The 14499-nt window shown below is 42.1% G+C and overlaps 1 protein-coding gene and 1 non-coding gene across 3 annotated transcripts in view; one reads left to right on the forward strand and one right to left on the reverse strand.

The window, feature by feature from the left end:
- Nucleotides 1–14499, forward strand: part of DNAH6 (dynein axonemal heavy chain 6) — a 204081-nt gene that overhangs the window by 119647 nt on the left and 69935 nt on the right. For both annotated transcript variants that reach the window (XR_003762480.2, XM_029073942.2), the window contains exons 46-48: nucleotides 268–499; nucleotides 2880–3032; nucleotides 10891–11031. Coding sequence is in view for 1 of the 2 variants with exons in the window: in XM_029073942.2 (XP_028929775.1) it covers nucleotides 268–499; nucleotides 2880–3032; nucleotides 10891–11031 (526 nt within the window). In the remaining variant the exon portion in view is untranslated. The remainder of the gene's footprint in view (nucleotides 1–267; nucleotides 500–2879; nucleotides 3033–10890; nucleotides 11032–14499) is intronic.
- LOC114814816 lies at nucleotides 4221–4358 on the reverse strand. Its single transcript, XR_003762613.1, has one exon. It is a non-coding gene; the product is annotated as a small nucleolar RNA SNORA7 (small nucleolar RNA).

Here is a 14499-nt window from a genome sequence, read left to right on the forward strand (position 1 = left end):
TGTAAAAAGGGGAAAGACTGTCAGCCTCATGTGGGACATGGACTGTGTCCAACCTGATTATCTTGTATCTGCCTCAGCATTTAGTACAGGGTCTGGTACATAGTAAGTACTTAACAAATACCATTTTTTCAACAAGAGTCAGGGCTTGGTTTGGGTACTACTTACACAAATAGCATTGGTAATATGGAGATAAAGAGACATTGGCATGAGCTAACCTCAACTGTAATTCTAACCAAGAAATTAAATGTGTACTCTACTTCCATGCAGAATCGCTCGGATGATTCGACAGGAAAGGGGAAATGCCCTGCTTGTTGGAGTAGGAGGGACGGGAAAACAATCTGTTACCAGACTCGCTTCTCATATATGCGGCTATAAATGCTTCCAGATCGAACTTAGTCGTGGCTATAATTATGAGAGTTTCCACGAAGATCTGAGGAAGTTGTATACTATGGCAGGCATAGATGGCCAAGATATGGTTTTTCTTTTCACGGACACTCAGGTATGTTTAAGTAGCTTCAGTGAGAGTAGTGGAAAGGGAAATCACCATCATCATCATCAAGGGTATTTACTGAGTGTTTACTGTGTGCAGAGAACTGTATTGAGTGCTTGGGAGAATACAGTTCAACAGAGTTGGTAGACACGTTCCCTGCCCAAAACAAACATATGGTCTTGACTCCTCTAAGGTCATTTTTTTCCTGCTCATTCCTTCCCTCTTTCCTGGAATGCCCTACCCCTTCAGATCCTCCAGGAGAAAACACTCCCCAGCCCCATATCCTCTTGAAATTCCACATCTCTAGGAGACCTTTCCTGATCAGATTCTTCTCCTGGGGTCCTGACCTCTCAATCATCACCTCAATATTTATAAACACACAGACACCTGTAGCACTTCTGTACCAACCCTTACCCCATAGCACTTTTTCCAGCTCTGCCTCTTGTCTACTGTATGGCCTTGAGCAAGCCACTCAGCCTCCCCATGCCTCAGTTTCCCCACCTGTAAAATCTAAAAATCGCGGGGGTGTTGTGAGGGGTAAATTATAATCTCCTGACTGTTACATGTTGTGGGCAGGGAATGTGTCTACTGACTTTTTCTGGATTATGCTCTCCCATGCATTTAGTCTAGTGGTCTACAGATAATAAGTGCTCAATAAATGTTGATTGACTGATTGATTGGTAGGCTATACGGTCACTGTGGGCATGGAATGTGTCTACCAATTCTGTTGTATTGAATTCTCCCAAACGTTTTATATACAATATAATATTGTATATACAATATATATACAATTATGTAAGTATAATTTATGTACTCTAATATTTAAACACATATTCATTCATTATTTCAACACATATATTTAAACACATATCCCCCTCTCTCCCCCCCCACTTCTAGACTGTGAGCCCGTTGTTGGGTAGGGATTGTCTCTATTTGTTGCCGAACTGTACTTTCCAAGCACTCAGTACAGTGCTCTGCTCACAGTAAGTGCTCACTAAAGATTGAATGAATGATTATTCATTCACTTATCCATCTTTCCATTCTCTTGCTGAAGTCAGATTTTCCTTCTAACAGTAGGGTGTACAGGAATTGTATCTTTTACTTCTATAGAACTCTCCCAAGCTTTTAGCTTAGTGTTCTGCTACTTGAAGTACTGTACCACTGAGCATTTTTTAATCACCTGCTCAGAAGCATTCTGACTGAAATCTTGCCTACCTGGAAAACAGTGAAAGGACCCAGGAGTTTTCCGTCTCCCTTGGCTTTTTTAACAGACCGATTATGGTGGCATCCCTGATGACTTAGTGGTAATTCTACCTTATCTCATATGTTAAGGGAACATTTGTGCAGATGCCCAAGGATTAGTTTCCCTATTTGCTCATAGATTTCGTCAGGAACGTTCTTGGATCTGGGCGCTTCTGGCTCTGACTTGTGGAGTCTACTCCTTCAAAACAGAGCACCAAGGGCATGTTTTCCTAGGATGAGTCATTGCTTTTCTTTCTGACTAAAGCCAAATGTTTCCTTCCCACTCTTAACAGATAATCTCATTTTAACTATCCTCGGGGAAATCTCAACTTGCCCGTTGTTAAATCCAAAATTGTATTGTGGTGAAACTGCCTCAGTTTATTTTAGGAAAAGATGAACACACTTCTCAAGATGATCTTTAAAATGAAATATTTGTTATTGTGGTGTTTGTTCAAATGAGTGGTTGTAGAAGATGTAATCACTGTTCATTCCTCTCAAAACATAGGCTGTGATTTTAGATTTTCATTCTTTCATTCAGTCATATTTATTGAGCACTTACTGCCTGCAGAGCACTGTACTAAGCGCTTGGGAGAGTACAATACAACAATAAACAGACATATTCCCTGCCCATAACAAGCTCATAGTCTAGAGGGGGTTTTCAACAGCAACCATAGATATGTTAACAAACATTTCAGAAACAAATCAAAATTATCAACTACTACATTTGTTTTGATAGCATCAAGATTCCCTTCCCTCTCTGCATCCCTGTTATCCCTGTTTCCTCATTATCCTTTAAAGGCAGCAAGAATTGTATGTATGAAAGACAGGATAGAATGGAGGGATTAGAGAATCAATTCTATCAAGAGCTTGGCGGGGGGGTGGGGGGAGAGAGCTCATCCTCTAGACTCTGAATTCGTTGTGGGTAGGGAACGTGTCTACCTGCTCTATTGTACTGTACTCTCCCAAGTACTTAGTACAGGGCTTTGCACACATTAATCACTCAGTAAGTACCACTGATTGAAAATGCATCGACTCAATAAAACTAAAGCTAAGAAATTTGTGGTGAAACATTTTTATTAATGATGTAAAACAGATCATTACATACAAAAGCTGAGAGTGAGTTCTAATACTTTTCAAACCTTTGTAGATTGTAGTGGAGGAGTTTCTGGAAGACATAAACAATATTCTGAACTCTGGCGAGGTGCCTAATCTGTTTGAAAAAGATGAGCTGGAGCACGTTTTGGCAGCTACAAGACCGAAAGCAAAGGAAGTAGGAATCGCAGAAGGGAACAGAGATGAGGTATGACATACAAAATTTGGGATCGTGTCTACTGGCTGTATCGTACTCACCGGAGCATTTAGTACAGTGCTCTGCAGAGAGTAAATGCTCAATAGATATTATTGGTTAATTGATTCTTTCATAAATAGAAATTTTTGTTCTGGAAAAGGATTCGATCACAGCTGAAACGATTTGAATACATTTTGCCTAGGGAATTTCCTAGGCAATTTTATTTTCCTAGGGAAAGGTGTCCAATATAATTAAAAGTAGAATCGAAGTGATAACAAATAAGATTATGGGGAAAATTATGATTAATGTCACATGCACACACTCCAACCCCTTCCAGGAAATAATGGGGAAGAGGTGGGAAAGCCAAGGCAAAATAATATGATTATCCTGCAGGTATTATTTTTTATTATTCTAAAAACCACCCATACCCTTCCCTATCAATCCCAATCACTTTGAACCCTTCCACAAAAACATGGGATGCCTGGAGTTCATAATACAAAGGGTGGACAAAAAGGCAGCTGTAACTGTCACCAATGTGACAGCTTTCCCAGAGAAGATATTTAGGTCCGAGGTGGAGGGGCAGTTGGTATTTCCAAGGTTAGGAGAGTTTATGTTCATTCTGTTACAATTTAAACCTACTTTTTTTTTTGCTACCTCAGTGAAGATAAAAAACAACCGATCACCAGCTTTCACATAACATCATTTCACTGGGCTCCAAACATGGAGTTGCCAAGTATGTGGGAGTTGGCTATATTCTGCACATATTTCCCCAGTCCCTGGATAACCTTTATGGTTTTCCATTCCTCCACTCATCAAGTGGAAACTTCTGACCTCTGGCTTCAAGGCCCTTCATCAGCTGTCTCCCTCCTCGCTTCTTCTGTTCTCTCACTAAACCTCAGCTTCCACTTTTCAGCACTATCCTTAGAACTTCTGCAGATACTGATTTACCTACTGTTCTGTTAGAGTGTTTGTTGTCTTGTCTTATGCTGTTGAGTCGTTTCCGACACATAGTGACACCAGAGACACATCTCTCCCAGAACGCCCCGCTCTCTATCAGCAATCGTTCTGGTAGTGAATCCATAGAGTTTTCTTGGTAAAAGTTAGGAAGTGGTTTACCATTGCTGCCTTCCGCGTGGTAAACTCGAGTCTCCGCCCTCGACTCTCTCCCATGCCGCTGCTGCCCAGCATGAGTGAGTTTTGACTCGTAGTAGATTGCCTTCCACTCGCTAGCCACTGGCCAAGCTAGGAATGGAATGGGTAGGCCTCTTCTTGACTCTCCCTCCCGTAGCCGAGACTGATAGACTACTGACAAGTCTCCAGGTGTGACCCTGAGAGGGGGGTTAGAGTGTTTACTCTTCAAGTTATATTTCTTTCCACTCCCTTATTCCACCTATCTTTTATTATTTTATGTTTGCCTCCCCCGCAATACTCTAAAATACCTTGAGAGCAGGGGTCTGTCTTCTTTCATCACAATGGTGTTTACTGACTAGCACTTAGTACAGTGCTTAGCACATAATAAATGCTAAAAAATACCATTGGTATTATTATTATTACTATTATTATCACTAACGCTTACTGTGCGCGGAGCACAATAGACTAAGTAAGCCTAATCCCTGCAAACAAAGATCTTAAAATGTAGTGGTGGAGACAGACCTTAAAATAAATTACAGGTAAGGGAAGCAACAGAGCATACGGAGATGTACAGAAGTGCTGGGAGATGGGGTGCAGTGAGTAGCTAAATGCTTAGGGGGTTCAGAATCAAGTCCATGGGGGGAGGTGGGGAGATGAGGGATTAGTCAGGGAAGGTTGCTTAGAAGAGATGTAATTTAAATCTTTTAACTCTACTGTACTGCCCCACGGAGTATTATATTCCATCTTCGTATGAGGCAGATGATCGCTCTTCCCAACTTCAGAGTCTCACATCTCCTCCAAGAGACTTTCCTGGACAAAGCCCTCATTTCCTCTTCTCCCACTCCCTTCTGCATCACCCTGATTTACTCCCTTTATTCACCCCTCCCTCGGCCCCACAGCATTCATGGTATTTGTTAAGGGGTTATTATGTACCAGGCTCTTGGGTAGATACGAGCAAATTGAGTTGGACATAGTCCCTGTCCCAGGTGGGGCTCACGATCTCAATGCAGATGAGATAACTGAGGGCCAGAAAAGTGAAGTGACTTGCCCAAGGTCACACAGCAGACAAGTGACAGAGCTGGGATTGGAACCCCTGACCTTCTGACTCCGCCACTACGCCATGCAGCTTCTCCAAATCTGCACTAGAATTCAGATGTTGTTGGAAGAGATTAGGATCACTAGATGGTAGTATACTCTCACTTTCAAGAGGAAAGCAGTATCCATTGAGGTAAACTTGCGTAAAATGGCTCATGACTCTAAAATTTAGCAGCAGGGGTTGGTGGGGTTGGAGTGTGCTCGTTCATGGTGCCTTTCTCTCTCTCCTGCTGCTATTCCTGCTGCTGCTACTGTCCAAGGGGGAAATGACGAAGGGGGGGATTGGAGAGAGAGGGAGAGAAGGAAGGGGAATGTCTTCCTATTTTAATGACAGTCTCTCCGGATACCTGTATCTCAGTTTCTCTCATCTGTGTCTTTGTTCCTACCTGTGCCTCTGTCTCTCTCTGATCTAAACTGTAAGTTCATTGTGGGCAGGGAATGTTACTACTAATTCTGTCACATTGTACTCTCCCAAACACTTAGAAGAGTACTCTGCACACAGTAAGCCCTTGATAAATACCAACTGATGGATTAATTGGTCTGTTTAACCAACTTTGTCTCTTTCTCTCTCTCTTTAGGACCTTCCTTTTTCTACTATCTTATCTGAACATTGTCCACATAACCAATGACATTTATTGAATAAACACTCCTGCCTTCAAGGAGTTTCTAATATAATACTCTATCTGATACAGTTCTCTTCCTTTTGTTCTTCTTAATAAAGCAGTTAATAATTTAACACAGAAAGTGTCAGTAATTTGCACCTTTTTAAAGTGCAAATCAAAAGTACCTTATATAAGTGCCTTGTGGGTAGAGAATGTGTCTATTGTTAGGTTGTATTCTCCCAAGTGCTTAGTACAGTGCTTTGCGCACAGTAAGTATTAAATGCAGTTGAATGAATAAATGAATGAATGACTATGTGGCCCAACCAGAGGAAACAGTTTACCGTGCTGATCTAGAAAAGAGAGTATTTTTCCCTAACATCTAATGATTATAATAATAATAACAATGGTACTTTTTAAGTGCTTACTATGTGCTAAACACTGTTCTAAGCACTGAGGTAGATACAAGTTAATGAGGTTGAACCCAGTCCATATTCCACATGGAGCTCACAGTTACATCTATTATGAGAATGTCATATGAGATAGAATCAAAAGTCTAACTAAAATTCACATAGATTGAATCTATTATTTCCCCCTTGTCTAATGGTCTGTCCCTTCATCATAGAAGAAATTTAAATTGATTTAGAATGATTATTGGCTTAGAAATACCCATCTGCCCTAGATGGTTCTGTCATTCACCTTTCTGGAAGTAGGGAATGTGACCAATTGATAACTCTCATTTTTATTTTAATGATACTTTTTAAGCACTTATTATGTGCCAGGCACTGTACTAAGCACTGGATCCGATACAAGATAATCAGGTTGGATAGAGACCCTGTGCCACATGGGGCTCACAGACTAAATAGGAGGGAGGTTGATGTGATCCCCATTAAATGAGGAAACTGACTGGTTCCAATACAAGATAATCAGGTTGGATAGAGACCCTGTGTCACATGGGGCTCACAGACTAAATAGGAGGGAGGTTGATTTGATCCCCATTAAATGAGGAAACTGAATCACAGAGGTATTTAGGGACTTACCCTGTCACACAGCAGACAAATGGCAGAGCCGGAACTAGAACCCAGGTTTTTTGACTCCCAAGGCCCATATTCCCTCCATTAGGCCATGCTGCTTCTAATCTCTCTAGGTCCTTCTTGTCAAAGTCAGCCAGCAGTCAGTAAGTCAATCGTATTTAGTGAGTGCTAACTGTGTGCAGAACACTGTACTAAGCACTTGGAAGAGTACAATATAACAAAATAGCAGACACACTTTCTGCCCACTGAGTTTACAGTGCCTAAGGGGAGACAGTCATTAATATAAATAAATACATTACAGATATGTACTAAGTGCCAGGGATCTAGGGGGGCATGAATAAAGGGAGCAAGTCAAAGTGACTCAGAAGGCAGTAGGAGAAAAGGAAAGGAGGTCTTAGTCGGGAAAGGCCTCTTGGAGGAGATGTGCCTTCAATAAGGCTTTGAAGAGGGGAGAGTAATTGTCTGTCCATATGAGCAGGGAGGGTGAGAGGTCAGCGGCAAGATAGTCGCTGGTAGTCGAGGTAGAGTGAGAAGGTTGGCATTAGAGGAGTGAAGTGTGCGGGCTGGGTTGTAGTAGGAGAGTAGTGAGGTGAGATGGGAGAGGGCAAGGTGATTGAGTGCTTTAAAGCCAATGGTGAGGAATTTCTATGTGATGCAAAGGTGAATGGGCAACACTGAAGGTTCTTAAGGAGAGGGAAGACACGGTGTGAAAGTTTCTGTTAAAAAAATGGTCCGGACAGCAGAGCATAGTATGGACTGGAGTGGGGAAAGACAGGAGGCAGCAGGGTCAGCAAGGAGGCTCATACAGTAATCAAGGTGGGATAGGCTAAGTGATTGGATAACATGGTAGTAGTTTGGATGAGAGGAAATGGCAGACTTTAGCAAATTTGTGAAGGTTGAACCAATAAGATTTAGTGATGGATTGAATATGTGGGTTAAATGATAACAAAGAGTCAAAGATAATGCCAAGGTTTTAGGTTTGTGAGGCAGAAAGGATGGGGCTGCCATCTACAATGGTGGGAATGTCACGGGGAGGACAGAGTTTGGGTGGGAAGATAAGAAATACTGTTTTGGACATGCTAGGTTTGAGAATTAAACCATACAAGGATAAATTTGAAATGGACAAAGTTGGCCTGATATCTAGATTTCTGCCCGCAGAGCTCTGAAGCTTGTGCAAAGAGGGAAAGAGCGGACTGTGGGGGTGATTCAGGGCTGTGGGTGAGCGGTACGAGATCGATGAAGGGATAGGGGAGTGACTGAGTTGAATTCAGTAGAGAAGGTGATGTTGAGACTGACAATTTGGTCATCAAGAGAAGAAAGTCATATTTGTAGCACCATAGTATCTGATGCTCTTCTATACTGCTACAGATTAACTGATGATTTGTTTTATCATCTTCTCAGTCAGTGAAATTAAGCTATTACTGGACCAGATCCATCTTTTCTCCCTTGTTAAAGGAGTTTTTTTAAAGGTTTCCCTTTTTAATTATCTTCTATTCCTTAAGAATTCTAGGATGTATGTCATCAGATTCTACTGGTTTTAATATGTGCAATTTTATTTTTTTATTATTGCCATTGTTGTTGTCATTGTTATATTTGTAAGCACTTTTTACTGTACTAAGCACTGGGGTAGAGATACAAGTTAATCAAGTTGGACACAGTTCCTGTCCCAAATGGGCTTCACACTCTAAATTGAAGGGACAACAGGATCTAATCCCAATTTACTGTTTTATATTGATCAATAAATTATTTTCCAGTTCATAAAGAGTGCTTTCTTAGATTAATCTGTCATAATTGATCTTTGCTCCCTTGTCCAAGTCTTCCCTCTGGCTTGGAACTCCCTCCCTCTTCCTATCAGGTTGCCTACTTCTCTCTCCATCTTCAAAACCCTCTTTAAAATCTCATCTCCGAATGGCCTCCCCAACTAAACCCTTACTTCCCTGTCTCAGTCCTCCCTTCTCTGTCACCTCTGCACTTGAGTCTGTTCCCCTATGTAAGCTTATTGTGGGTGGGGCCCATCAATATTTATTTTAATATCTGTCTTCCCCACTAGATTGCAAACATCTTGGGAAACATGTCCACCTACTCTTTTGTATTGTACTCATCCAAGTGCTTAGTACAGTGCTCTGCACACAAAAAGTGCTTAATAAATGTCATTGATGGATTGATCCTTTCTAAAAAAGAGAGGTAAAACTACATTTAAAGCCTGTGCTTTTTCACATTATCAGTCAGCAGCTGCCACTCCATGGCATTTTCTTGATCTTCCTCTTTTGCTCAAAAACTGAATATAGTTTTCTGTTACTCTTTCTTTCATCTTCTGTAGATTACTACTCTTCTCCCTTCAGAGCCCTACTAAAATTATATCTCCTCCAGAAAAGTCTTTCCCTGACTCATGTCTCATCTCATCTGACCTCAAGCAGCATGGTCCAGTGGGTAGAGCATTGGCCTGGGAGTCAGAAGGACTTGGGTTCTATTGCTGGCTCAACCAGTTGTCTACTGTGTGACCTTGGGCAAGTCACTTCACTTCCCTGTGCCTCAGTTACCTCATCTGTAAAATGGGGATTAAGACTGTGAGCCCAGTGTGGGATAGAGACCATGTCCAACCTGATTAACTTGAATCTACCCCAGTGCTTGACACAGAGTGATCACTTAACAGATACCATCATTATTATTATTATCTCCTCACCCTATTTTTCCTCCCATCTGCATCTTACCCCTTAAGCACTTAGGTAGCCCTCACTACCCCATACTTTACCTCTGAACATCTCCTTATACACTCTTACTACCCCTACCTGTAATTTATTTACTTGTCTCTTTCTCCTACTAGATTGTAAATTCCCCCGGGAGTAAGGATCATGTCTATACATATTTTATTGCGCTCTCCTAAGCATTTAGTATAGTGCTCTGCATAAAATAAATGTTCCGTAAATACCATTGATTGACTGAATGACTGACTTAGAAAAAGCGTGGCCTAGTGGAAAGATATGGGCTTGGGAGTCAGAAGACCTGGATTCTAATCCTGACTCCTCCACTTTCCTGCTGTGTGACTTTGGCCAAGTCAATAACTACACTATTTCAGTTTCCTAATCTGTTAAATAGGGATTAAGGCTGTGGGACATGGACTGTTTCCAACGTGATTAGCTTGTGTCTATTTTAGCACTTAGTACAGTGCTGAGCACATAGTAAGTGCTTAACAAATACCATTTTAAAAAAAGCACAGTAAATAGCTGTTCTTCCTTCCCACCTAGACTGTGGAACCCTATGTAGGACTGTGATCTATCTGTCTGATTATCTTGTATCTACTCCCAGCACTTAGCACAGCACTTTAAAGACACCGCAATTACCATTTTCATTACGATTCTTGCAAGCTACATTTTCTTTCCTGCTTTAGCCTTTCTATCTTTGCCCCAAGATTGGAAATAACCAAGACCCATTCAAGAAAGGAGTTAGAATTCCGAATACCCTCTCAGGGACTAAATCTATACCTAACCAAATACACGTCTGCTCAAAACTCAATAATAATAATAATCAGATGCCAGGATTGGGGGCCAAAGGCACAGACATATACAACTGGCTACCACAGTGAGGTGGATCAGAGTCCCCAAGGTAACACCAGCTTATCTCCTGGCAAATCACTCCCCTCGAAGGGCAGTGGAAACTTTGAGAACTCTGGGTCACAAGGCTGTAAGAACCCAAATGTCTGACTGCAGCAAGTGCATTCTGGCTTCCTCCCCAAACTAAGTAAAACTGAGTAAAAATGAATCACAAGGAAAGGCAGACTATATAAAATCATTTTAGGCCCTGCGCCTGATTGATTTGGGGCTCTAGGTAAGCAGACTGGTTTCTTTTCCACGGTAACCAGGGAACATGTTTATCTACCAGGTGTATTAAATTGCACTCTCCCAAATGCCTAGTACAGTGCTGTGCACATAGTAAGTGCTCAAGAATTATGATTAATTGAGTACTTTATTCCTGTTTTTATTTGAAAAGAAATGATACCTTCCACTTCAACAGGTTTTTCAATACTTCATCAATCAAGTTCGTCAGAAACTACACATTGTCCTCTGTATGAGTCCCGTGGGTGAGGCTTTTCGATCACGGTGCCGAATGTTTCCATCCCTTGTGAACTGCTGCACCATTGACTGGTTTGTGCAGGTCAGTGAAAAACATTTTCTGAGGTGGGGGTGGAGGTCGGGGTGGGGAGACGGTAGAGACCCTCTGGCTTTAAAGGATGTATGTGGTATGTGGCTTTCTGAAATTGTGAAGGAGCTAGAGGTCTGATTTTTGCTTTTTCAATCAAACAAATATCTTCTGAGGGTTTATCGGGGTCAGAATTCATGAAAGTGTAGGGCACTGGAGGAGAAAGGAATAGGCAGTAAATAGCAGAACTGCTTACCCCACGCTTACAAGGGTTCAACACCCATCAAAGACATGAAACTTGCACCCTAGGAGTTTCCCTCTGAAGGTTCTACCACAAAACAAATGTGTCCTCTAGACTGTAAGCTCCTTGTGGGCAGGGAATGTGCCTGCCAAATGTTATACTCTCCCAAGCACTTAATACAGTGTCCTGCCCAGTAAGAGCTCAATAAATACCACCGATTGACCAATTGATGTACTACGTTAGCTCTCATATACATTGAAAATGTTTTGAGTGGCTCTTCCTAATTTTCCCTTGTGTCTGTGGCTTTGCTTGGTAAGGAGGGAAGAATGGTGACCCAAGAAGCTCTGGGGATGGAAGTTGGACAAGGAGGAGCAGAGAATTATTACTTTTTTTCCTCAAGACCACAGCTCTGAATGGTGAAAGCTCTGAGAATTTCTCCCCCTTGAGGCCCCTAGCCCATGCTCTTTCCTCATCCTGGAGATCCCCTCTCCTCCAGATCCACCAGACCACAGCTCTCCCCATCTTTAAATCCCTCCTCTTCCTTCAGAAACCCTTCCTTGATTACTTCTCCAACATGCCTGTAAGGTCAAACCAACACCCACCCTTCGCATTTATTACTATTCTCAACTCTTACTTATCCTTTTTTTTTTCAATTCACACGTCTCATACATTTATCACCCATCTTGTTGGTTCTACCTTCACAACAACTCTAGAATACCTTCCTTCCTCTCCATCTAAACTGTTCCTTCACTGATTCAACTACTCATCTTAACCCGCCTTAACTACTGTATCGGCCTCCTTGCTGACCTCCCTGCCTCCTATCTCTCGCCTCTCCAGTCCATACTTCTCTCTGCTTCCCAGGCCATTTTTCTAAAAAAATGCTCAGTCCACATCTCCACACTCCTCAGAAACCTCCAATGGTTGTCCACCCACCTCCACATCAAACAGAAACTCCTTACCATCAGTTTTAAGTCGCCCAGTCAGCTCTTCCTCCTGACTTACCTCACTGATTTCCTACTACAACCCAACCCACACACTTGGTTCCTCTAACGCCAAACTATTCTGTGTAACTCAAGCTCCTCTATCTCGCCATCAACCCCTGGCCCACATCCTCTCTTTGGCCTGGAACTCCCTCCCCCTTCATATCCAACAGACGATCACCCTCCCCATCTTCAAAATTCTACTAAAATTATATCTCCACCAAGAAGCCTTCTGTGACCAAGCCATCGCTTCCCTGTCTTAGCTTTCCCTTCTACATCACCTATGCACTTTGGCTTTTCACCCTGCCCCCACAGCACTTGTGTACATATTCACCTGTAATTCATTTTAATGTCTGCCTCCCCCTCTGGTGTGTAAGCCCCTTGGGGCAGGGATAATGTCTACCTCCTCTTATTTCGAGAAGCAGCATAGCCGAGGTGAAAAAGCAGAGACTCGGAAAGACTCAGAGGATCTGGGTTCTAATCCCAGCTCTGCCACTTGCCTGCTGTGCTACTTTGGACAATAACTTATCTGGGCCTCAGTTTCGTCATCTGTGTGTGTCCCATATGGAACAGGGACCGTGTCCGACCTGATTATCTTGTATCTTTAAAGTGCTTGGCACCTAGTAAGAACTTAACAAATACCATAATTATTAATCAATACTTTCCCGAGTGCTTAGTATAGTGTTTTGCACATAATAATAATAGTAATGGTATTTGTTAAGCCATCAGTATGTACCATGCACTGTACTAAACACTGGGTTAGGTACGAGATTGGTTAGTCGCAGTCCCTGTCCCACAGTCTTAATCCTCATTTTACAGATGAGATAACTGAGGCACAGATAATTGAATAGACTTGCCCAAGGTCACACAGCGGGCAAGTAGCAGAGTCAGACTTAGAATCCAGGTTCTCTGACTCCCAGGCCCATAACTGTTTCCATTAGGCCATGTTGCTTCTCTAAGTGCTGGGTAAATACCATTGATTGATTGATAGTTATCTGTATTCAATTGTTTGTTCAGCTATCTCATCATGATGTGGATGTACTGCTTCCCGCTTTATACTTGTTCTTGCTGTGGCTTTCACCTCCCGTTAGTAATTTTTGTCTGTCTCCTCCACTAGATTATATGTTCCTTGTGAGCGGGGACTCTGTGTTTTCCTACTATTATACTCTCCCACTCTCCCAACTGCTTAATACAGTAACTAGCACTCCGTAGATGTTCAATAAGTGCCACTGATTGGAGGCAGCAACTGAATTTGTTGAGAGTAGAAATACTTGGTTATATCTTCTGGGGCCATAAAGTTGAAATTGTCCTAGGAGACAGGGTCATCTTGGAGCTAAGGTGTTGTCCCCATCCTTCTTCCTCCTTGGTCCCCTATCTGAGACAGTAGAATGGAGATATATAGCCTGGTATGCATTTAATCTGGAGATGAGACCTTTATGGTTTGACACCATTAGTTTAGGCATCATTGACATGTGCCTAAACGTACAAAGAAGTAAATGTCTCAGCCAGAAGCCAGGTTTTTCATCAGTTTTAAAGAGAGCAGGTGAATTTATAAAAATAACTGGAGAAGCAGTGTGGCCTAGTGGAAAGACCCCAGGCCTGGAAGTCAGAAGACCTGAGTTCCAGTCCTGGCTCCGCCAATTGCTTGCTGTGTGACCTTGGATCAGTCACTCACTTCTCAGTTTCCTTGACTGTAAAATGGGGATTAAATACCTGTTCTCCCCCCTACTTAGCCTGTGAGCCCCACATGGGCCAGGGACTGTTTCTGACCTAATTAACTCGTACTTACCCCAGATCTTCCAGCAATATATAACACATAGTAACTGCTTAAAAAATACCATAGCAATAACAATAATGATAAATAACCTGATGGAGGGAGATGTTCAAAGGTATGAAGAGGACTTAGTTGTATACTCTTTAAGCATGTGACACTCACCCCAGGCTCACAGTACTTATATAAACATTTTTATGCTCTATTTCTCCTACCCATAATCTATTTTAACAATGCATCTCCCTGTAATAACAATAGTAGTGGTATCTGTTGATTGCTGGACACTATTCTAAGCACGGGGGTGGAATTTAAGCACCTTGTGGACTGCGATTGCATACCAACTCTGCTTGTACTTTCCCAAAAACTTAGTACAGTGCCCTGCACACAGTAAGCACTCAAATTCCATTGATTTATTGATTGAAGACGAGCTAAGAAGGCGTTGACCTGCTACAGTGTACGTTAAGTATACTGACCTGGGAGTCAGAAGGTCA

The sequence above is a fragment of the Ornithorhynchus anatinus genome, chromosome 10 (assembly GCF_004115215.2).
Source record: "Ornithorhynchus anatinus isolate Pmale09 chromosome 10, mOrnAna1.pri.v4, whole genome shotgun sequence".
Lineage (NCBI taxonomy): Eukaryota > Metazoa > Chordata > Mammalia > Monotremata > Ornithorhynchidae > Ornithorhynchus > Ornithorhynchus anatinus.